At 44.8% G+C, this 24,867-nt stretch overlaps 1 protein-coding gene across 3 annotated transcripts in view; it reads right to left on the reverse strand.

The window, feature by feature from the left end:
• The window catches only part of SPTBN4 (spectrin beta, non-erythrocytic 4), a 420,524-nt gene that overhangs the window by 94,276 nt on the left and 301,381 nt on the right, over positions 1 to 24,867 (reverse strand). For all 3 annotated transcript variants that reach the window (XM_033954096.1, XM_033954095.1, XM_033954094.1), the window contains 3 exons: positions 23,174 to 23,452; positions 19,751 to 19,881; positions 3,884 to 4,088 (listed from right to left, as the gene is read on the reverse strand). In XM_033954096.1, coding sequence (XP_033809987.1) covers positions 3,884 to 4,088; positions 19,751 to 19,881; positions 23,174 to 23,452 — 615 coding nt within the window. The remainder of the gene's footprint in view (positions 1 to 3,883; positions 4,089 to 19,750; positions 19,882 to 23,173; positions 23,453 to 24,867) is intronic.

The raw sequence follows: 24,867 nt of genomic DNA on the forward strand, positions 1-24,867 counted from the left end.
CCCATCTAGTCTCATGGGCGGAGAGCTTTTGGGTGGTAGAGTCCATGGATTCCCCAAAGAGTTAATCCCCCAGGCATGGTGCATTGGCCAACCGATCTTGATGGTTGACATCAAGCTCCAACACTCTGAGCCAAGCAAGGCGGCGCATAGCGACAGACAAGGCCGTTGCTCTGGTAGTAAGTTCGAAGGTGTCATATATTGAGCGAACCATAAACTTACGGAGTTGGAAGAGAGATGACAAGTAGTGGTGAAAAGCCTGTCCTTTTCGTTCAAGAAGGTACTTTTCAAATGAAGCCATGGTGGTAAGAAGATGCTTAAGATAGAAAGAAAAATGAAAAGCATAATTACCAGATCTGTTAGCTAGCATTGCGTTCTGGTATAACCGTTTACCAAACTTATCCATGGCTTTACCTTCCCTGCCAGGAGGGACAGAGGCGTATACACTAGCTCCGGCAGACTTTTTGAGCGTAGATTCCACAAGAAGGGATTCATGTGGAAGCTGCGGCTTATCAAATCCAGGGATAGGAATCACTTTGTATAAAGAATCCAATTTACGAGGAGCTCCTGGGATGGTCAAGGGGATTCTCCAGGTTTTTATAAAAGGTTTCCCTCAAGATGTCATGGAGGAGTAGTTTGAGAAATTCCTTTGGAGGCTGGTCAAAATCCAATGTATCAAGGAAGGCTTTGGATTTTTTAGACTCAGCCTCCAAAGGAATAGACAGAGATTCGCACATCTCTTTCAGGAAGGAAGTGAAAGATGTAGAATCTTGTTTTGAGGATGGATCTGGGGCAGCAGGATCATCCTCATCCGAGGAACACTCACCCTCAGAAAGAAAAGGCTCTTCGGAGTCACCCCACAGATCAGGGTCCCTAATATGGGAGCTACGGTCTCGAGACTCCGGAGTGGAGGGTTCCAGGTGTCGGGTTTTGCGTGCCGACTTACCTGACCTCATAGACCCGGTACCGGGAGATGTTACAGGCTGCATGGGTGCCGAAGTCTGAACAGCCTGGTGTTGCGCTCTCGGTTCCGGTGCGAGGACTGGCATCGAGACCGATGAAGCGGAGTGGACCGGTACCGACAAAGTGGACGCAGACAAAAGAGGCTGCTCCACTGCCGGTACTGGTGGCTCAGACCGGACCGAGACTGGAAGGCTCGGTGCCAAGAGAGCAGGAAGGAGCTGCTGTAACTGCTCCTTTAGCTGCACCTGCAGGACGGCTGCAATGCGTTCGTCCAGAGAAGGCACCGGTACCGCCTTTTTCTTCTGCGGTACCTGCGGTGCCACTCGACGCCCCGAAGATGAGGAGCCCGAGGTCGAGGGACTCACCTCAATAGGGGCGGAGCGCTTCCGCGGGCGCCTCGCGGTCGGCAGGACTGGGCTCGCTGCTATTGAGACCGGAGGACGCTCCAGCGGGGATGGCTTCTTAGCCGGCTTACCTGGGTGTTGCGACGCCGGCGCAGTGTTGCGCGGCGTCAACAAAGTGGGTGCCGATTGAGTTGGGGCCGATGCCGGTGTCAATGCCGCCGGGTCAGACATGTCGGCACCGAAAAGCAACCTTTGCTGGATTTGTCGGTTTTTTTAATGTACGTTTTTTCAAAGTGGCACAGCGGGTGCAGGTGGAAGCCTGATGCTCTGGACCTAGGCACTGTAAGCACCAGTTCTGCGGGTCCGTAAGAGAGATAGGCCGTGCACACCGCTGGCACTTTTTAAACCCTGGTTGGGGGGGCATGAAAGTAAAAACGGCTTCTGCCAAATCGAAGGCCGAGGCCTCGATGGTGGCAGCAGGCCCCGCCGGGGCAAAACCGACTAAAGAAAAGAAAAAAGAAAGTAAGAATTTTTTTTTTTTAACAAGAAAATAATAAAAGAAAAAAAGGAAATACAATTTCCTAACAGATTTCGCGAGCGGGAAGGCGTCAGGAAAAAATCTTTTCAACAGCCGTTGAAAAGTGCGACTTCTTAGCTCCGCGGAAACTAAGAAACTGGGGACCGCGCACCTCCGTCGGGCGGGAAGGCACTCGCGCGTGCGCGGTGCGGCCTGCTAGAACTTTCCAAGTTCTTAGAGTGCAATCACTCTAAAATTGTCCGTACCGGGGCTCCGTCGGTGCCGTCACCCATCACTCAAGAATATGCTGCCTGCTTGTCCTGGGATAAAAGTCGTTACAGCGTGTTGCTTCTTCTTTAAAGGACTCTGGTGATACACAAAAGGTTACAATGGATTGAGAATTCAATGCAGTCTAGAAATGTATATGTTATAAATTTTCCTAAAACTCACCATCTGGCTTCCTCGGAATTATTTTTAACATATTTGAAAGAAATATTGTTATATCCACAAATGGATAATTTAATTGTGGATCTTTATTATATTCCAAAGGGCTCCAGACAAGTGTACTTGCTTGGCATAGGAGAACCCCTAAAACTCTTATCTCTGCTTGGTTCATGACATGGCTTTACTACCCAAGTAGGGACAATACTATTATCAGAAGCGGAGTAAATACACATAAAGTAATGCTCATCTTCAGAGCTTTTTCCTCCTCACTCACAAGTTTTTCCCATGTAGGCGATTGCCTAGCAGAATTTCTGCAAGCAGGTTTTGTGTTTGTACATTTCTTACTTCAATTTCTGAACTGAACCTACATGCTTTTGACTAGAACGTAAAGGTTCCCAACTTCCCCCTTGTTCACAGTGGAAAGAGAAACTGCCTCTGATGGCTATTGCTTTGTGCTGCCTGCATTAGAAGGTATTGCTTCTATCATTTTGCATAATTTCTGACTTGCGGCCATACTGTTAAATACCAGAATTAACTAGGTCTGCAAATAGATACTAGGGTATTGTAGTGCCAACAGAGATTCATACAATTCTATATCTTGTATTCTGTTCTGACACCTGAATAACACACAGAAAAACTCACTCATGTTTTGGTAGCTAGGTGGTACTGTTTCACACAATTTGGTTAACCTGTGGAAATTATCAGTCTCAGACCGGTTTGCTGCCATGATTCTCTCCGGGACAAAATGTTTTTACTTTCATGGGTGTAAACAGTTTCCACTTCAGCAATTAAATTGACATATCTCCATATATCTGAAGCAGGTCTCAAAATTGCTCACCATACACAGCATTGCTAGAAATACATTGTTCCAACTCTTGGCAGGCATCAGATATACAATGAATTTTCTCTACTAACACTGCTACCTGTGAACTTGCTTTTCCAATGTTGGTCTGAAGTTCTTGATATCTAGAAAAACAACCCTTTTACAGTTTCCAGCATCAACTAAAACTCTGCCCAGCAACTAGCTTGTACCCATGCGTCTACAGCCAGAAAGGCACATCCAGTTAAATTGTTATAGTAGGAATCCACTCCCTTTCTATCTGATCCTTCTCTAGTTATAAAGATTCCAAGTGGTCAAACTCTGCTTAGTAAGCTTACCTTATCTTGTCTAACGACCTGCAAAAATTGGCTAAGTCCTATTGGCACTGAGACAAAAGGTTCTCTACCAGACCCTTAATATAATGAACTAACCCTTAATATAATGAACTACAGTCAGACTGCTGCACACCTGTGCAAAGATATCTGTGACAGCAATCTCTTGCAACATCACATAACAGTGGAAAAAGCTGGACTTCACTTTATTCCCTGTGCCACGTTACTGATGACATCATCATGTTAATTTAACCAGCTAAGTTTATAGCAGCCAAAAATAAACTAGATATTCAATGCTGGACATCAGAAATGGCCTGGCATTGAATATCTGGGCTCAGCGCTGATTACGGGAGTCAACCTGGTTATATCCCATGGTCTAAATATTGGCTCCCAGAATCTGGTATGACTCTATAGTACAGCAATTCTACTCTGGCACTGCTTCGCCTTGTGCTATGCCAAAACTCACCGTGACATGTTCATAGTCCTGTCCAAGCTCTGGAGACCCTGCCACCACCTCCTTCTCGGCAATCCAGTGTTCCAGTTCATCCACTTCTCGGTTGAGCTGGAAGAGCCAGTACTGCTGCTCGAGCCTTCCTCGACGTTCTTCCACCAGGTCCTTCAGAGACACGTACAGCCGGTCAATCTGAGACTGGCGCTTACTTATCTGCTCGCTATGCAAGGACACACCCTAGTCAGTGCATGGGCCACAAGCCTGCAGGATGCTGCATTAGCAACATAATCAATTGCATCAACAAAGACAAAGATTGTAATACCCAAGTAGTAAACCCAAGGATATCTCCCAGTCTCACAACAATGGTATTCTCTGTCAAAGTGAATGAATGTGTTAAGCAATGCAGCTGGAGCCACTGCATGCAGGAGATAGGGACATATCTACCACTTAAAATCTCTTGAGTAAATAGACCCAGTTATTCAGTGTCTGAGGACTGGCACTGAATATCCAGATCTTTGGTGGAGACCAGAAGTTATACAGGTACAACCAATATTTAGTAGAGCCGGATTCTATAAACAGTGTTACCCGGCTTGGTTGACAATCAAGCACTAGGCGCTGCTTATAAAATTCTGCCTAGTAGTGCCTAGGTGTACTTAGACATCGCTAGGCATCCTGTATGCAGGCACTGGTATATTAGGCAAGGTTTTACTTGGCCTAATTTACCAGTACCTAAGTCAGACGTCTAGCGATGCCTAAGTCAACCACGCCTATTCTCCGCCCCTAACTATGCCTACTTTTCAGCTAGGTCAATTTCGGTATTACTAGGCATCCTAAGAGTTCGGCACCAAACTTAAATTTTCTGATTGGCTGAAAACTGGTGCAATTACCATGCCAATTATAAAAAAAGTTGTGTGTGGATTCCAAAGTTAGGTGTTGTCAGGCGTCCTTGATTAGGATGCCTAAGATAAGCATCCTATACAGAATCTGGCCCATAGCTAATAGGGCAAAGTTAGGAATGCTATTTAAGCAGTCCTACTTGCTTGGTTAGTTCTGTGGACACCAATACTGAATATTGCCAGTGCCGCATAACTCCGCCCAGACTCCACCCTGACACTATTCAGGGAGTGCCTCAGTTGCCTAAGTAAGTCCCACTGAACATCCCCTCCTGACCTGCTCAGAGCACTCATGGGGTGGCAGAAGGGATTGGGCACCCTCCTGCCGGCAATCTTTAAGGGGGGTTGGGAGTGTCCCGGCAGGAGGGATTGGGCACCCTCCTGCCAGCGATATTCAGGTACAGGTGGGGGTGTTTCAGGGAGGAGGGATTGGGTATCGCTCCTGCCACGTTCGTTTGGGGCGGGTGGGGAGTTTCAGGCAGGAGGGATTGGGCATCCTTTCTGCTGCGTTTGTTCGGGGCGGAGGGGACTGGCGGCCACAGCTGCTAAACTTATCACAATAGAAAGATCCCTTGCTGTGATAAGCTTAGTGGCCACATCTACTTACAATGTAGGCCAGCAGTTAGGTTATATTATCACAAAAACATATTTCCAAAATTTTTTTCAAATATAAGACCTGCACTTATCTTTTAATGATATCTTTCTGTCCTCTGGTGTAGGTAAGATCACTGCAGCACAGTGAAAGAAATCACTCGGTGCTGTTGCACTGGATCTAGTATAGCACTGGGAATTTTTTGATTATCTCCACTCGCATGCCGTCCTGCCTAATGTCAGCTCGCGGTTCCTCAGTTCCATAAACAAGCTAAGAAGCCAACCTGGGGAGGTGGGAGGGATGTGAGAATATCTGCCTGTTGTTCCCAGATAACACCTCTTACGGTAAGTAACTGATAAGCAGGCAGCATATTCTCACATGTGGAACTCCCTAGCTTACTGAACAGGATGGTGGGAAAGTTTGCTACTAGGAAAAAATTTAAATTCTGTAATACTGCTTGGCCAAAACAACCATCTTGTCTGGAATAAGATTCTAGACAGTAGTGAGATGTGAATGTATGAATTGAGGACCAAGTAGATGCCTTGCAAATATCTTCAATGGGAGTGGAATGTAAGAAAGCTACTGATGCTGCCATAGCTCGGACCTTCTGTGCTGTAACACATCCCTTGAACTGCAGCCCTGCCTGAGCATAGCAGAAGGAAATGCAGGATGCTAACCATGTGGAAATAGTTCATTTGGTTACATATAGGCCCAATCTGTTAGGGTCAAAGGAGATGAAGAGTTGAAGTGAAGACCTGGGTGGCTTAGTTCTTTGTATGTAGTAAGTCAATGCATGCTTACAGTCTAAAGTGTAAAGAGCTATGACCCAGATCAATTACGTTTCTTTTTAGAAGGGAAAGGAGTTTCACTCGCACCCCAGTGATTTTTGGAATAATTCAAGTCTGTTATTAATGCCAATGTTTTCACTTTAATTTCTTTTTATTATGGCAATACGTTCTCTTTCCTGAAGAATTTCTTTCTTGTTTTTCTCCTCCTTTCTTAATTTGAGGACTATGTTTAAGTTAATATTGCTTTTCGGTTTATCTCTGTTTAACCCAATAGGTGATTGGATGAACTAATATCATTATATTACTTGCTAAGCACAATTCTGTACTTAAATAAAATAATAAAATAAATGAATAAATAAAGTGTAATGAGCTGTTTCCTCAGGGTGAGAATGAGGCTTTAGGAAAAATACAGGAAGAACAATGGATTGATTCAGGTGAAATTCCACGACTACTTTAGGGAGGAATTTAGGATGAGTCCTGAGAACCACCTTGTCATGATGAAATACTGTAAAAGGTGGGTCACAAAGTAAAGTTTGATCACTCGACGAGCAGGAGTGACAGAGATCAAGAAGAGCACTTTCCAAGCAAAAAACTTAATAAGAGTAGTTGCCAGTTGTTCAAATGGCACTTCATCAAACTGGCTAGGACTACATTAAGATCCTAGACAACTGGAGGTAGCTTGAGCAGAAAATGTACAGCAATGCGTACGCCTTTCAACGCTATATAAGTGATAAATAGTAATAGTAGGTTTGGAGTTAAAAAGTCCTTTCATAAACCAAGAAACAAGCAGATGAATGGTCAGAGGTTTATTGTTGCAAGGAGCATGGAAAACACTAACAGCACTGAGGTGAACCCTGGCTTAAGTCCAGTGTTGAATAAATGAAGAAGGTAGTCCAACACTGAAGGAAGGGAAGAGGAGGAAGAAGCATCCAGGTCATGGAGATTATACCATGAAATGAAGCATGTCCACTTATGTAGACAGCATTGCTGAGTAGAAGGCTTTCTGGAAAGAGCTATAATGACTTGTACTGAGCCAGAAAGATTAAAATCTGCTGAAGTCAGACCAAGCTGTTAGGTGCAGATTGGGATGCAAAAGAGAACCTTAACTCTGAGTGAGTAGAGATGGAAGATCTGTAGTGGAATTGGATCCTTGGTATTCAGTTGGAGTAGAAGGGAGAACTAAGGTTGTCCTCTGCGAGAAGCTATCAGGATTATGGTGGCTGACACTTGCTTGAGCTTGACTAAAGTCTTCAGAATGAGAGGGATTGGCAGAAATGCATAGAGGAACTTATTTGGCCAATCTAGAAGAAATGCATCTGCTTTGAGATGATAAGGGAAGTACTGTCTGGAGCAGAATTGAGGCAACTTGTGATTGTGGGGAGACGCAAACAGGCCTCGCATTAAGTCCAGTGGAGTCCCCCAAAGAGAGAAGATGTGGCACAAGGCTGTGGAGTTGGTGTGGTGTGGTCAGAGAAATGAGCTTAACTTGTCAGCTAGGGCAGTGGTTCCCAGCCTTGTCCTGAAGGACCGCCAGGCCAATCGGGTTTTCAGGCTAGCCCTAGTGAATATGCGTGGAACAGATTTGCATGCCTGTCACTTCTATTATATGCAAATTTCACTCATGCATATTCATTAGGGCTAGCCTGAAAACCTGATTGGCCTGGTGGTCCTCCAGGACAGGGTTGGGAACCACTGGGCTAGGGCATTCAGCTTGCCTTGCATATATATGGCTTTGAGAAAGATATTGTGAGGAACTGCCCAGTTCCAAATTTGCTTGGCTTCTTGACACAGAGAAAGAGAGCCCATTCCTCCCTGCTTGTTGATGTAGTACATTGCCACTTGATTGTCTGTCCAAACAAGGAGGTCTTGGTTGAATAGACAATCCTGAAATGTTTTGAGAACATTGCGAATCTCCTGCAGCTCTAAGAGGTTGATGTGGAACTTCTTCTCTTGAACAGACCACATGCCCCGAGTCCTGAGAACATCTAGATGCACTCCCCAAGCATACATGGATGTGTCCATCATAAGTGCTTTGTGATGTGGAGGGATGTGAAATAGCAATCCTCTGGAGAGATCTGTTGGATTCAACCACAACTGAAGAGACTGACGAAGAGATGAGATGACTTCGATCCTTTGAGAGAAGGGATCCGTGACCTGAGACCACTGAGATGCTAGGGTCCACTGAGTTGATCAAAGATGAAGTCGTACGAAAGGGGTGGCATGAACTGTGGATGCCATGTGACCCCATGAACACGTCATTTGTCTTACCGAGATGGTTTGCAGAAGAGTGGACACACAATTGTAAAGTTGAAGCAAGGTGTTTTGTCTTTGTTGGGATAGGAAAGCTTGTAGAAGAGCGGTGTTGAGTAGGGCTCCTATGAATTCTAACACTTGAGAGGGTTGAAGTTGAGACTTGGGAAAGTTGACGTTGAACTCTAGAAGCTGGAGGAAAGCTATTGTCACTGGTGTTGCCGAGTGCACTGCTTGAGGAGATGTAGCTTTTATCAGTCAATCTGTTTCAGTTATGGAAACACTTGAAACCCGTTAGTACACAGAGGTTGCTGCCACCACTATCAGGCACTTGGTGAATACTTTTGGAAAGGAAGCCAGGCCAAATGGCAAAACTTTGTAGTGGAAGTATTGATGAGCTATCCAAAAACGCAGAAACTTTCTGTGATCGGGATGTATGGATATGCATGTGTAGGCTTCTGTGAGGTCTAGAGAGCACAACCAATCATTTCATTCTAGAAGTAGGTATAGGGTTCCCAGAGATAGCATGGGAAAATTTTCTCTCACTAAATATTTGTTGAGGTGTCGGGGTCGAGAATTGGAAAAGACCTCCCCACTTTTCTTTAGAATTAGAAAATACCTGGAGTGAACTGATTTTTTCTGAGATGGGGGAACTACTTCTATAGCATTTAACTGTAGTACGAGCTTTCAATTTCCTGAGAAGAAGGGAGTCTGCTTGAGATATGAAAGAGGACTGTCTTGGAGGGTTGTCTGAAGGAGGATTATCTGGAAGAGGGTTGTCTAGAAGAATGGTGATAAAATGGAGATAGTAACCTTCCATATGACTTTGAGAATATGGTGATGAGACTCCAGCACTGATGATACAACAGAAATGGCCTCTGATGGGTTGGGGAGGAGGCTGAGATGGGGGCATTTTGGCTATGCTCTCTAAAAGCACATCAAAAAGATTAAACTGGTTTCTGAGGAGCCAAAGTCTGATGCTTCTGAGGTTTCTGTTTCTGCTTCTTCTGTAGTGGAGGTTTAGAAGAGGAGGATGTTGTTGGATAACGCCTCTTGTATGAAAAAGAAGTAGGTCTTTGAGAAGACTTAGATGATTGAGCCTTAACCTTAGATTCAGTTAAAGTGGTTCAACTCTGTTCATGCCAGGTAGGTCTTTGAGTGGCATCCTCAACCTTGTCTCCAAAGAATTTTTCACCAAGACAAGGGACATTTAAATACCTACAAAATGTAATGTAAATGCGCATGAGTCGAGTCTCTTTCATTTGAAAGGAAACTCTTCAATGAGAGGGCACTAGGATGAAGTTAAGAGATGATTGTTCATGCAACTACCGCCACTCTGGAGCCTGTCTCCCAGAAGAGGTAGTGTCTGAATTCAAAAGGGAGTAATCTAAGGAAATACTTTTTTTTATAGAAAGAGTGGTAGATGCATGGAACACTCTCCCAGAAGAGGTGGTGGAAACAGAGACTATGTCTGAATTCAAAAGGGCCTTGGAAAGGCACGTGGGATCTCTCGAAGAGAGAAAGAGAAAATGGTTACTGCGGATGGGCCATTTGGCTTTTATCTGCCATCATGTTTCTATGATCTTGAACATTTATGTCCATGTCTGAGACTCTCAGCCATGCAAGACGTCTCAATAGCATGAGCATGAGCAGTCTCTGTAAACTCTGGCAGGCGGTCGGATGGAATATACTGCTTGAATCAGCCAACTTCTTTATGAGCTGTTTGAGATTAAAAGGACATATAGAAGTCTGTAATTGAGAACTCCTGTTGGCTAACATAGAGATCTTGTTAAAGAGGACATCTAAACTTATCCATAATACGGCCCTCACATCTTGGTGGTGCAGTGACAGACCTGGAGCTGAGTGGATTTCTTAAGAGGGATTCAACCAGCAAAGACTGTAAGTGACATTGTGGTTTATCAATATCCAGGACAAGGACCGTTTTTCAGTAAAGAGAGTCAATTTTTCTAGGAGCTATAGTAGTAGAGTGAGGTATCTCCCAGTTCTTAAAAAGAACGTCCTTAAGACAGATTGTGAAGAAGAGCTCCTTAAGAAGATCCTTTAGGAGGGTTCATCCAAAATCTAAAGCTTTCAGGCCCTGTCCAACTTGCAGCCAAGGGCTGGTATGCGGGCCCCGTGAAGTATTTTGTGCGGCACCCGGCTTCGAGGGCGATGCATTGTTTTCGCTGCCTGCCCTGGGTGTTTAATGTTTTTCCAGCTCCCTCCCTCTGTCTTGCTGCAGCGTTTGTGCAGCCCCAGAAAAATTTTTTTTGGCCAATGCGGCCCAGGGAAGCCAAAAGGTTGGACATCCCTGATCTAAAGCATCAAGGAGCTCTGCACTGGGCTCATTGTCTGACACCAATTTTACAGGCCAAACTTTTCCCATCTGCCTGATGTATTTGGTAAATGAAAGTCCCTCTGGAGAAGATCTTCATCTGGGAGGAGGAGGAGATGGATCTGAAAGGATGCCATAAGACTGGAGGAGATAATGTGGGTTCATTGTCAGCATCAGTATTGTGTTGAGATAGGTCAGTATCAACATCTGGCATTGCAGGAGATTCTCTGTAGGATGGAGAGGAAGGCTATTTTCTGGATTGAGAAGTTCGATGACTATGAGAATATTAAGAGAAGCTCTTTTGACGACATCAGTACCGATCCGATGATGTATGAAGAATGATGTTAAGAATGAGTAGATCTTGAGCAATGTCAAGAGAAAGGAGAGATGGTACCTTGCAATGTTCGCTTGGATCTAGAAGAGCAGGCATCGGTACCAAGGGATGTCGACGTCTATCAATGCTTCGATGCAGAGTGCCAATGCTTCTTTGCAGAGCATCACTATGTCAATACAGATCTAAAGCTGGTACTGTGTGGCCTCGATGTGCTAAGCTCAAGCTGGGCTGGTACTGAGGGAGTCGATGTATGCACTGGTGCCATAAGCAACTTAAATAGGTCACCGAGCTCCCTTTGAAGAACTCCTTCAGTTGTTCTCGGAAGAGTTGCACCAGTACCCTTGGCTCAACAGCAGGTACCATCGATGCTGCAGGGTGTCAGGGGGTGGATGATTTCGATGAGGATGCACGCTCTGGAGGAGACACAAAAGGAGATCGATGGTGTCAATGCTTGGTCTGCATCAAGGGACTCAATGCTGTAGAGCAGTGTTCTTCAACCACCGGTCCGTGGACAGGTGCCGGTCTGCAGAAATTTTCTGCCGGTCCATAGGACCGGCACCTCCATTGTGCCCAAGACAGTGTTCTTCAGCCACCGGTTCACAGTGCAATCAACGCGGTGTCTTCGAGCCGGCTCCCTGAGTGCTGCAGTACACAAAGCCGTAGGAAAAGGCTCCTATGGACGTCCTGAACCTGAACTGGAAGCCTTCTCTCTGACGTCGCAACGTCAGAGGGAAGGCTTCCAGATGAGGCGTGGGTTGCGCGTGAGGAACCGCTGCCCACAGCTTTGTGCAATGCAGCACTCAGGAAGCCGACCCAAAGACACCGCGTTGATCGCGTTGTGGACCGGCCCAAAGATAACACCGAGGAGGCAGGCCAGAAGGCAAGGCACAGCATGGAGGGAGAGAGACAACAGCGGTAGGGAGAATGCTTTTATTTTTTTTTTTATTTAATGATTGATTTACATCTGCTGTCTGTTCAGGAAGAAATGCATTTGTTTGTTTTCCTCTGGGGTTGTACTGCTTGTAGTCTTGCATCTTAGGGTTGGTTTGTAAATATTAGTACTTTTAGTTTTTGGTCCTGCATTTGCATGGGGTTATCTATTTTCTGGTAGGAATGAATGTTGAAAATCATACAGTGTGCTTTGTGTATTTTAATTTTGTGGTTAACAATTATGTGTTGTTAATACGATTATATTGTGTGTGTGTAAACAGTATATGAAAAATGAATGGAAAAAATAGTGTTACAATTAGTACTATTATGGAGGCGGGGTCTGGGGTGGAGATTGTGTGGCGATGGGCACAACTTAGTCCAGTGTTCTTCAACTGCCGGTCCACAAAATAATTATTTTATTTTCACCGGTCCATAGGTGTCAAAAGGTTGAAGAACACTGCTGTAGAGGCCTGCGATGCTTGCTGAGAACAGGATGGCTTCATAGCTGGTTTACTCAATGGAGGAACATCATTTGATGTCTATAGAGGCGTCGATGCTGATGCCGCCTGTACCGATGGCTCAGATTTATTGCTGGAGTCCATGGTCAATCCAAAGAGCTTTTCTTGTTGGATACGACAAGCCTTTAAAGAGTGCTTTTGTAGTGTAGAACAACGAGCACAAGTGTCTACTCAATGCTCAGGCCCCAAACTCTGTATATACCAGCTATGCAGGTCAGTGATGGAAATAGGGCATTGGCACCGACAGCACTTCTTAAAGCTGCTCGAAGGCTTCGACATGGAAGCAAAAATCTTGGAGGCGAAGTCAAAAGACTCAATTGCTGACACCAAATACGCAATACAGCAAAACAAAAAAAGGGGCCTAAAGGCCCGACTTGAGGGAACAAAATGGAAAAGAAATATTTTTTTTTTACAGACTGGAGAATGTTATTAATAAAACAAGAAATTAACAAAGCCGAAAGGCCAAAAGAAATGTTGACAGGACGGCAATGCGATTTTGGACAAAATCCCCCCAAAATACAACTTCTTTGCTTCGCAGAAAACGAAGACACAAGGAATCGCAAGCTGTCATCGGGCAGGAAGGCACTTGCATGTGAGCAGTGCGGGCAGTCTCAAAGCTTTCCAAAGCTTAAAGTGAAGGTACACTATTCACTCTCTGTACCAGGCTCCGTGGATGATGTCATCCACATGTGAGAATATGCTGCCTGCTTGTCCAAGGATAAATCTCCCTACCAATTATGATTTATGGTTTAATGTATTTGATATACATGAAGGCACAGTGAAGCGGTTCTCTCTGCTCAGTCCCCCTATCTAGCTATAAAGCACAGTTACTTACCGTAACAGGTGTTATCCAGGGACAGCAGGCAGATATTCTTGACTGATGGGTGACGGCACCGACGGAGCCCCGGTACAGACAATTTTAGAGTGATTGCACTCTAAGAACTTGGAAAGTTCTAGTAGGCCGCACCGCGCACGCGCGAGTGCCTTCCCGCCCGACAGAGGCGCGCGGTCCCCAGTTAGGATAAGCCAGCTAAGAAGCCAACCCGGGGAGGTGGGTGGGACGCAAGAATATCTGCCTGCTGTCCCTGAATAACACCTGTTACGGTAAGTAACTGTGCTTTATCCCAGAACAAGCAGGCAGCATATTCTTGACTGATGGGTGACCTCCAAGCTAACAAAAAGAGGGATGGAGGGAAGGTTGGCCATTAGGAAAACAAATTTTGCAAAACAGATTGGCCGAAGTGTCCATCCCGTCTGGAGAATGCATCCAGACAATAATGAGATGTAAAAGTATGAACTGAGGACCAAGTAGCAGCCTTGCAGATTTCCTCAATAGGAGTGGAACGGAGGAAAGCTACAGATGCTGCCATAGCCCGGATTCTATGGGCCGTGACAGAACCTTCCAGTGTCAGTCCGGTCTGAGCATAACAGAATGAAATGCACGCTGCCAGCCAATTAGACAACGTACGTTTAAAAACAGGACGTCCCAATTTATTCGGATCAAAGGACAGAAAGAGTTGGGGAGACGATCTGTGGGGCTTAGTTCGGTCTAAATAGTAAGCCAGAGCCCGCTTACAGTCCAAAGTATGCAGAGCCTGTTCTCCAGAATGCGAGTGAGGTTTCGGAAAGAAGACAGGCAGAACAATGGATTGGTTGAGATGGAATTCAGAGACAATCTTAGGGAGAAATTTTGGATGTGTACGCAGAACCACCTTGTCATGATGGAAGACTGTAAAAGGTGGATCCGCAACTAGTGCATGTAGCTCACTGACCCTCCTGGCAGAGGTAAGAGCAATAAGGAAAAGCACCTTCCAAGTGAGAAACTTGAAAGAAGCGGTAGCCAAAGGTTCAAATGGAGGCTTCATTAAGGCGGAAAGAACTACATTGAGATCCCAGATAACAGGAGGGGCTTTAAGAGGTGGTTTCACATTAAAAAGACCCCGCATGAACCTGGACACCAAGGGATGAGCTGAGAGGAGTTTTCCATGGACTGGCTCATGAAAAGCCACAATAGCACTAAGGTGGACTCTGATTGAAGTAGACTTGAGGCCAGAGTCAGACAAAGAAAGAAGATAATCCAACAAGGTCTCCACTGCAAGGGAAGTGGGATCATGATGATGAAGAAAACACCAGGAAGAAAAACGTGTCCACTTCTGATGGTAACATTGCAGAGTGGCCGGTTTCCTGGAGGCATCCAGAATTGAACGAACAGGCTGAGACAAAAAAGTATCATGAGAAGTCAGCCCGAGAGAAACCAAGCTGTCAGGTGCAGAGACTGAAGGTTGGGATGCAGAAGGGTCTCCTGATGTTGGGTAAGTAGTGAAGGAAACAAAGGAAGAAGAAAAGGCTCCCTGGAACTGAGTTGAAGTAGAAGGGAGAACCAATGTTGCCTGGGCCACCTTGGAGCAATCAGAATCATGGTGGCTCGTTCCCTCTTGAGCTTGAACAAGGTTCGTAACATGAGAGGTAGAGGAGGGAAAGCGTACAGGAACCGATTGGACCAATCGAGAAGAAATGCATCCGCTGCCAGACGGTGAGGAGAGTAGAGTCTGGAGCAACATAGGGGCAGCTGGTGATTGTGAGGAGCTGCAAAGAGGTCTATCTGAGGAGTGCCCCACTGAGCGAAGATGGACTCAGAGTTAAAGGATCGAGTGTCCACTCGTGAGGCTGGAGAATTCTGCTGAGCTTGTCCGCCAAGGAATTCTGTTCTCCCTGAATGTAGATAGCTTTCAGGAATAGATTGTGATCTGTGGCCCAAGCCCAAATCTTCTGGGCTTCTTGGCACAAGAGGCGAGAGCCCGTCCCACCCTGCTTGTTGATGTAGTACATTGCAACTTGATTGTCTGTGCACAGCAGGAGGACTTGAGGAAAGAGAAGATGTTGGAAGGCCTTGAGGGCATAAAACATTGCTCTGAGTTCCAGGAAATTGATGTGATGCTTCATTTCCTGAACTGTCCAAAGTCCTTGAGTTTGGAACTCGTTCAAATGAGCCCCCCAGGCATAAGGGGAGGCGTCGGTGGTGATAAGTTGATGAGGAGGTAGATGGAACAGAAGACCTCTGGAGAGATTTGAGGATATCAACCACCATTGTAGAGACTGACGAAGAGATGATGTTACAGATATGTGACGTGAGCAAGGATCCATCGCTTGGGACCACTGGGTAGCTAGGGTCCATTGAGGAGTGCGCAGGTGAAGACGTGCAAGTGGTGTGACATGAACTATAGAGGCCATGTGACCCAAGAGTATCATCATTTGCTTGGCAGAGATGGAACGTTGTGGAAGCACCTGCTGACATAGAGATTGAAGCATTTGAAGACGGTTGGACGGCAGGAACGCTCTCATGAGGACTGTGTCCAAGACTGCTCCAATGAATTGAAGTCTCTGCGTGGGGATGAGATGAGATTTGGGTAGATTGATCTCGAACCCCAGCAAACGTAGAAATAGGATGGTCTGGTTGGTGGCCTGAAGTACTGTTTGAGATGAATTGGCTTTTATCAACCAATCGTCCAGATAAGGAAACACCTGAAGGTGGTGGGAACGCAGAAAAGCAGCCACCACAATCAGACATTTGGTGAACACTCTTGGAGAGGAGGCAAGACCGAAGGGTAGTACCTTGTACTGGTAATGACAACGATTGATCATGAAGTGTAGGTACTGTCTGGAGGCCAGATTGATCGGTATATGAGTGTATGCCTCTTTGAGATCGAAGGAACATAGCCAGTCGCCTTGATTGAGAAGAGGGTAAAGAGTGGCTAAAGAGAGCATTCTGAATTTCTCTTTGACTAAGCATTTGTTGAGATCGCGAAGATCTAGGATGGGTCTGAGATCTCCTGTTTTTTTGGGAACTAGGAAATAACGGGAGTAGAATCCCTGCCCCTTTTGATCTAGAGGAACTTCCTCTATGGCGTTCAGAAGGAGGAGGGATTGAACCTCCTGAAGCAGGAGTGAAACCTGAGGAGTGTTCGAAGCAGACTCTCTTGGCAGACTTTGGGCAGGAAGTGTCTGAAAGTTGAGAGAGTAGCCGTGGCGGATGATGTTGAGGACCCACTGATCCGAGGTGATGGTTTCCCAACGGCTTATGAAAAGAGTAAGGCGTCCTCCTATGGGCTGCGGAAGGTGGGTAGCAGGATGGTGACTGGCTATGTCCTGGAGAACCAAGTCAAAAGGGTTGAGTGGATTTTTGTGAAGGGGGAGGCTTCACTTGTTGTTGCGGGGCCTGTGGTAAAGGACGAGCCACAAATCTACGCTGGTAGGCCGACTGCTGGCGAAAAGGCCTGGTAGGGGGGGTCTTCTTTTTAGTTTTGAGAAGAGTATCCCACCTGGTCTCATGAGCTGAGAGCTTTTGTGTAGTAGAGTCCATGGATTCTCCAAACAGCTCATCCCAGTCGATCTTGATGATTGATATCAAGTTCTGAAACTCTGAGGCAGGCCAGGCGACGCATGGCCACCGACATAGCCGTGGCCCGAGAGGTCAGCTCAAAGGTGTCATAGATCGATCTGACCATGAACTTACGGAGTTGTAAGAGCGATGAAGAAGTTTGGCGAAAAGCAGATCTTTTACAGGGAGGTATTTTTCAAAAGATGACAAATTCTGAATGAGATGCTTAAGGTAGAACGAAAAATGAAAAGCATAGTTCCCAGCTCTATTAGCCAGCATCGCATTCTGATACAACCTCTTGCCAAACTTATCCATGGCCTTACCTTCTCTGCCAGGAGGGACAGAGGCGTATACACTAGCCCCCGTGGATTTCTTTAAAGTAGATTCCACTAGTAAAGATTCATGGGGGAGTTGCGGTTTGTCAAAGCCAGGAATAGCTATGATCTTATACAAGGAGTCCAGTTTGCGAGGAGCTCCTGGAATGGTCAAGGGTGTCTCTAGATTTTTATAGAAAGTCTCTCGCAAAATATCATGGAGAGGCAATTTCAAGAATTCCCTTGGAGGCTGGTCAAAGTCCAGTGCATCGAGGAATGCCTTGGATTTTTTGGATTCAGCCTCCAAGGGAATAGAGAGAGAGTCGCACATTTCTTTGAGAAAAGAGGTAAAAGAAGATGCATCAGGCTTAGAGGACGGATCTAATACAGAAGGGTCCTCGTCCCCTGACGAACACTCTCCCTCAGAGAGAAGCGGCTCCTCTGAATCACCCCACAGATCAGGGTCCCTCACCTGAAAACTACGGTCCCGAGACTCCGGTGTGGAGGGTTCTAGGTGTCGAGTTTTGTGAGTCGACTTACCAGACCTCTGTGAACCGGTACCGGGAGATGTTATCGGGTGTGCCGGTGCCGAGGTTTGCACCGCCTGGTGTAAAGATCTCGGTTCCGGCGCTAAAACTGGCATGGATACCGAGGAAGCTGTTTGTACCGGTACCGACAAAGTGGATGCCGATAAAAGAGGCTGCTCCACTGCCGGTACCGGTAGGTCAGACCGGACCGGGACTGGAAGGCTTGGTGTCAGAAGAGCAGGCAGGAGCTGCTGCAATTGCTCTTTAAGCTGAACTTGCAAGACGGCAGCAATTCGCTCGTCCAGCGAAGGCACCGGTACTGCTTTTTTCTTCTGCGGTACCTTTGGTGCCGCTCTACACTCCGAAGAGGAACCCGAGGTCGAAGGGCTAACCTCAATCGGAGCGGAGCGCTTCCGTGGGCGCCTCGAGGTCGGCAGGATTGGGCTCGCTGCCACTGAGACCGGAGGGCGCTCCAGCGGGGAAGGCTTCTTAGCCGGCTTACCTGGGTGCGATGCCGGTGTGGTATCGTGCGGCGTCGAAGAAGTAGGTGCCGACTGTGAAGGTGCCGATGCCGGTGTCGATGGTACGGGATCGGACATATCGGCACCGAAAAGTAATCGCTGTTGTATCTGGCGATTTTTCAAAGTACGTTTTTTCAACGTGGCACAGCGGGTGCAGGTGGAGGCCTGATGCTCAGGACCCAAACACTGTAGGCACCAGTTGTGCGGGTCCGTGAGAGATATAGGCCGAGCACACCGCTGGCACTTTTTAAAACCTGGCTGAGGGGGCATGAAAGTAAAAACGGCTTCCGCCAAATCGAAGGCCGAGGCCTCGATGGTGGCAGTAGGCCCCGCCGGGGAAAAACCAAATTGAAGAAAAAATTAAGGTTTTTTTTTTTTTTTTAACAAAAAGAAAATAAAAGAAAAAAAGGCAATAGAGCCAAAAGGGTTTATGCGAGCGGGAAGGCGTAGAGAAAATTTTTTCAACGGCTGTTGAAAAACGCGTCTTCTTAGCTCCGCGGAAACTAAGAAACTGGGGACCGCGCGCCTCTGTCGGGCAGGAAGGCACTCGCGCGTGCGCGGTGCGGCCTACTAGAACTTTCCAAGTTCTTAGAGTGCAATCACTCTAAAATTGTCCGTACCGGGGCTCCGTCGGTGCCGTCACCCATCAGTCAAGAATATGCTGCCTGCTTGTCCTGGGATAACACTGATTACAGAGTAAGAGGAATTTTACCACTCTGATGAGCGCAGATTGTTATTTGTAGTATGTTATTCTAAAACAAATTATGCAGTCACAACGGAAGCTGCCTTTTCGGTTATTAGTCCCTTTTTATGGAACCAACTGCCAGATTGGTTGTGGCACCCGCTTCCTGAATTTAAGAAACAGCTTAAGATATATTTTTTTCCTCAGGCTTTTCATTTGAGACAGGTTATGCTATTATACCTTTCTGGTGGAGTAGTATTTCTGTTTGGCTAATTAGGAGGCATTTCAATGTTTTGGTTTTGTTGTGTTATATGATTTTGCATGTTTTAAATGTGTTTTTACTGTATCTCACGTAAGTAATAGGAAGGTTGAAATGGATAAAGGAAGAAAATAAGATGAGGAAGAAGAGAATGGCTGCATGTTGGGTCATATCCTCCTCCACTGCCATCCCATGCTAAACTGCTGATTTGAACTATGTGGCTGTTTGTTATCACAAGCAGCTCAAATCAGCAGTCAGGGATGGGATGGCCCAGTTTGCAACTCTTCTCCTCCTTTTGCTGCCCGATTAGCCTTAGGGGAAGGGAAGGTAAAGTGTCTGAATGCACTACCACCATAGCACAGCTGTCTCTTTAAGAGTCAACCCTAATGGACTGGGCTCTATGGTAATTTTACAAAGGATCACTAACTTCAAGGGCAGATTTTATGGCTCTTCCTATGACCATGGAATTGTGGTAGACCAGGTGCCCTGATTGTAGAAACATAAAAACACGCACTTAGATTCAGAATCCCTGTGTCTAGAGGCTCTCTGCTGACTGCTCACCTGTCAGGATGGTCCAGTTCCAGAAGGGACCGGCACTGACGCGACAGCTGAGTAATAGTCTCTTCATAATTCTCAATCGTCTGCTCCAGCATAAGATGCTTCTTCAGCAGCTGTAACGTACTTTGTTCATCCTATAAGCATGGAATTGACCACTTTTAAGATGTCACAATCACAGAATAATGATACACTTATTCTTTTAAAGTTAGGTAGATTTCTTGTGATCCTAAATGTAAAAGCAGAATTGTTAAAAATCCGCATATAACTTTAAACAGATAGGGGTCCTTTTACTAAGCTGTGGTAAATACCGGGAAGGAATTCTATAAACTGTGCCTAGATTAGGCGCTGCTATGCCGCTACTTCAGCCGATTTTCACACTCAAATTAATTCTTTAAAATTAAACTGGCATTTTTAATTGAAAATACCTTCAAAACCTAATTTTAAGTTCATGAAAATTTTTTATGAAATTTTGGTAACAAAACATAAAAATACATGCTTAATTTCTTTTTCCTTATATTTTGTTCCATTTACTTTATTACAGAGGCATTGGGGTGCATTTTACAAAACCTAATAAAAAAAAAAACAAACCCCCACCAAAACATTAAGTTGCGCTTGGCACCTAGTGGCACCTGCCTATACCTACCCACAAAGCACATAGATGTAGTTAGTGGCAGAGTTTAGGCATGGTATGAGGTAGGTGCCAGTAGGCATCTGAGTTAGGCACCAGTATGGTAGGCCAGGAAAACCCTGGCATAATATACCGGTGCCTACCTCAAACACGCCTACTTGGTGCCTACATTTGACTGACATGAAGCTGATGCCATTTTGCTTGGCACCTGCTCATGTAGGCACCGTTTACAGAATTCCCCCCTAACTTGTACCACTACCACAGGGCATGATCAGGCATCCTGTGGTAGTTTTGGGATTGGCACACACTTCCCATGTGCTAAGATATAGAATTTATTTTTTTTTAGCACCGGGGACTTGTATGGGGGTAGAGAATAGGCATGCTCTGCACTAATTAGTTAATGCAGCCACTTCGCCACATGCTAACAAATTAGTGTGTGTTTAGCAAATGAGCCCTTACCACCTACAAAACAGGTGACAGTAAAGGGTTAGAGCTACAGCCTCAGCACCCTGAGGCTATGGGTTCAAATCCCTCGCTGCTCCTTGTGACCCTGGGCAAGTCACTTAATCCCTTCATTGCTCCAGGTACACTAGTGTTTGAGCCCACCGGGACAGATTAGGGAAATATAATAAAGTACCTGAATGTAAACCACTTAGGATATAAGTGGTATATAAAGAATTAAATCAATAAATAATTAAATAATGGCTGGCACTAATGGGGAAATTAGCACATGGCCATTAATAGAAAAAAATGGAAAATGGGACCATTTTACTGGCATTCTAAAAGTAGCCTCAGCATGTGGGAAAGACACGCACTAGGGATAGCGTTGGGCACTTTTTAGTGATGCTTATTAAAAGGGCCTCATATTTTGCTATTTGTGTACGATTTGAAGTTGCCTTTAAAATATATGCATGTAAATTTAGACTGACTCCTATACAGTCAAGAGTTCTAGAGTCTCAGTAGACTGATCAAATACTTTCCTATATGCTAAGAGATATGAAACTCTAATGGGGAGTGATAACACCCCCCTCACGGAGTTCACCGTCCAGTTATAGCGCTAGATCATAAGATCAATCTCTGAGGCTAAATGATAGTATATCATCAGTCTAAATTTACATACATTTAGTATACTTTACTGATCTCCAGTAATAGTACCCTGGTTGCTTTAGTTTAAAATATACGCAGCAAGTAGTGTAATAATGCCATCCCTGCTCCAATTTAAACAGTTAGATTAGCTATTTTAAAAGTTGAATTTTTTTTTCTTTTTATTTATGAAAGACTTTTATTAAAACACCATCTGCTTAAGTACTTTTCAACACTGAAATATGTTTTTACTCTTAAATTTTTCCCTTCACAATTTTTCTCTTTGCTTCCTGAGCAACCCTGAGCTTTAGTTACCCCCTGTTTTTCCTAGCTCGGCTGCTGGAAAAGCTGCAGTGAATATCTGAAGCTGTGATTTTGGTCAGTAGGTGGCTCTATATTCAATAACCATTTTTCCAGGCTCAGTTTTTTTGATTCTAAGATCTGTTTCTCACATAAGTTTTAGGAAATCGTTAAAAAAACTTATTTATTCAAAAAAGTTTTTAAATAAGTTGACTTGTACCTTGCTATGAATGTGTAGTATCTTAGAATTGTAAACCGCACAGAACTGCAAGGAAGCTGCGGTACAGAAATGATTTGTTATGTTATTTATAAGTAACAAGCCCTTTACTGTGTCATTTGGAAGCATTAAAAAATGATAAGAACGTAAACTTCCTTCCTCATTTTCTAATCTTTCCTGAGCTTTGACTAAACGTTTATCAATGTAGACACTGGATCATACATTCATTATCCAATGACCACCAATATGTTCTGGTTACCATTTTCCAATAGTAGTAAGCCTCTTAGCTTCCAAGCTTTAGGGGAATGAAATCCAGTGGTTTATGGCAACTATAAAAAGAGCTTGAAGGCACAAAACTTTCAATTCACTTTCAAATAAGCTAAAGTTTAAGATAAAGTAATCTACCTAGCTTATACACATACAACCATGAATTTCATCAAGTATCGAGTATTTTAGAGCATCTTGGAATTTCAGAGGTAACACTCATAGCACCCAATAGGTTATGAGTGGTCTTCCACCGTGGATTTTTTTCATTTTCAACATTTTTTTTAAAGTGCATTCAAAGTGTAGTCAAGTGTCACCTCTGAAATTCCAAGATACTCTAAAATATTTGATACTTGATAAAATTCATGATTGTTTGTGTATAAGCTAGGTAGATTGCTTTAACTATAAAGAGATAATTTGACCACCAGGTTTACAGCTGGCAATGGGCACAGGCAAACTAACCAAATACTAAGCACCTGTGTAAGTCAGATGGATAACTTTCACTGCTTTAAGCACACAATCATTTGGTGAAACAGTATAAAAAATGTTATTAATAAATAATTTTCCCCCACAGATCTTCACTTCTCCCTCTTTTTTCAGCAGGCCTCCTAGAGCGCTGGAACTGCTTCTGGTCAGGGTTTTCAAATATGCAGCCATATGGCCACCAAGCTTCAAAGATACTATGGCAGAATTTTAATGACCAATGATGACCACTAGCTTTAAACATTGCTCATTTTAAACAGCAATCGATCGCATGGCCTTCAAGCTGTAGAAATTCAGCAATTACCAATAAAATTGATTGGCTACTGATTTTCAGAACTAGCTAGCCACATAGCCAATGAGCTTTCTAAACCAAACTCCATTCATTTGGTGATCATCAGTGACTGTTCCACCACACAAGAAGGCTTTTATGACCCTGCTCGGCCTGACTCACCTTTCCTTTCTCATCATTCATCATGAGTAACTCCTGTTCACTGAGCCATGTCTCCACCTCAGCCACGTCAAAGTAATACTGTTGGACCTGGTAGGTGGCATCCAGTAGCTGCTGCCTCCTCTCCACCTCCTCCCTTAGAGTGTCCCATAGTTGCCTTAGCTTCTCTAGGCTTAGTCGCACTTCTTCAGCTTCAGGACTCTTAATTGAAGCAATGGCCGCCGCCCGCTCCAGCACATCATCCATACGAGATCTGTGCACCTGTACTTCCCTGCGAAGGTTCTGTCAGCAGAAGGTAAGGTTTAGGTTTACCAGGAAGACAAATTCCCATCCCAGAGGGCCACATGCAGGCTGGGCCTTCAAAAAAACCAAAACATCCAAATGGACATGCAAATATGACATGTACACATTCATCACAAAGCTCTTGAAAACCTGATCTGGTTTTGGCTTTTTGAGACCAGAATTAGCTATTGCTACTTTAGAAGAAACAATTGATGGAGAGAGAAGGTGGTGAAGAGTTTCTGTGTCTTATTACACTTCTCCCTCCGTATTCGCGGGGGTTAGGTGCAGAGCCGGCCTGCAAATAGGGAAAAATCATGAATAAGTTTTTGGGCTGGCTCTGACCCACCCACTCCCTCCTGCATCCCCGACCTTACCTGGTGGTCTAGCGGTGATGCAGGGCAGAAGTGATCTTGCTATGCTCCTGCCCCGTGCAAAGCCGTCATCAAAATGGCTGCCATGAGTTCCATTGTAGTCTCAAGACTACAACAGGAACTCACGGCAGCCATTTTGATGATGGCTCTGCACGGGGCAGGAGCATAGGAAGATTACTCCTGCCCCGCGTACCCGCTAGACCACCAGGTAAAGTCAGGGGAGGTTCGGGCAGATGACTGCAGTATTGCTAGATATAAGGGATCATAGCCAAGGTATATATCAAGGCTCTGGATCTCTTGACATTCTTAATGTATCATGCTGTAAACTTCAAAAATCAAATATAAACGGTAGTCTGATTGTAGAAAATCACGGAATAACCAAATTCGCGAGTAGGGAAACCGCAAATCCGGGGTTTTTTTTCAACTGAAACATCACCTTTGTTCAACAATTTTAAGTTCTGCAGTTATACTCGTAAAAAAAAGGTACAACGAAAGGATAGTCCCAGGTATTCATAAATTGTATTTTAATATTTTGTTCACTTTATGAAAAATTTGAAAATAAAAAATAATGGGAAAAAAAAAAAAAAAAAAAGGATAGTCCCAGGTGAGCTCTCTTGCTGTGCTATTATAAAACAGATTTGATGAAATCTTAGAAGGGACAATCCAAAAGGACTTATGGAGTGGTTCTTACTCAGATAAGTCCTGCTGACTGGGTCATACCTGGAGTTTCAGTGGCACCTACCCAGATAGTGCTGCTGAACATCTGGTCACATCACCTCAGTACTATCTGGGCAGTGTCAATATTTATTATTATTTTAGATTTATTAACTGCCTTTTTCATGAAGAGATTCACCCAAAGCGGTTTACAATACACTGAATAGTAAGTATTTTCCCTACCTGTCTTAGCAGACTCACAATCTAACTGTGGTACCTCAGGCAATGGAATGTTAAGTGACTTGCCCAGAGTTACAAGGAGCAGGCTGGGATTGAGCTCACAACCTCAGGGTGCTGAGGCAGCAGCTCTAACCTCTAGGCTACCTCCTT

Source organism: Geotrypetes seraphini, chromosome 8 (genome assembly GCF_902459505.1).
Source record: "Geotrypetes seraphini chromosome 8, aGeoSer1.1, whole genome shotgun sequence".
Lineage (NCBI taxonomy): Eukaryota > Metazoa > Chordata > Amphibia > Gymnophiona > Dermophiidae > Geotrypetes > Geotrypetes seraphini.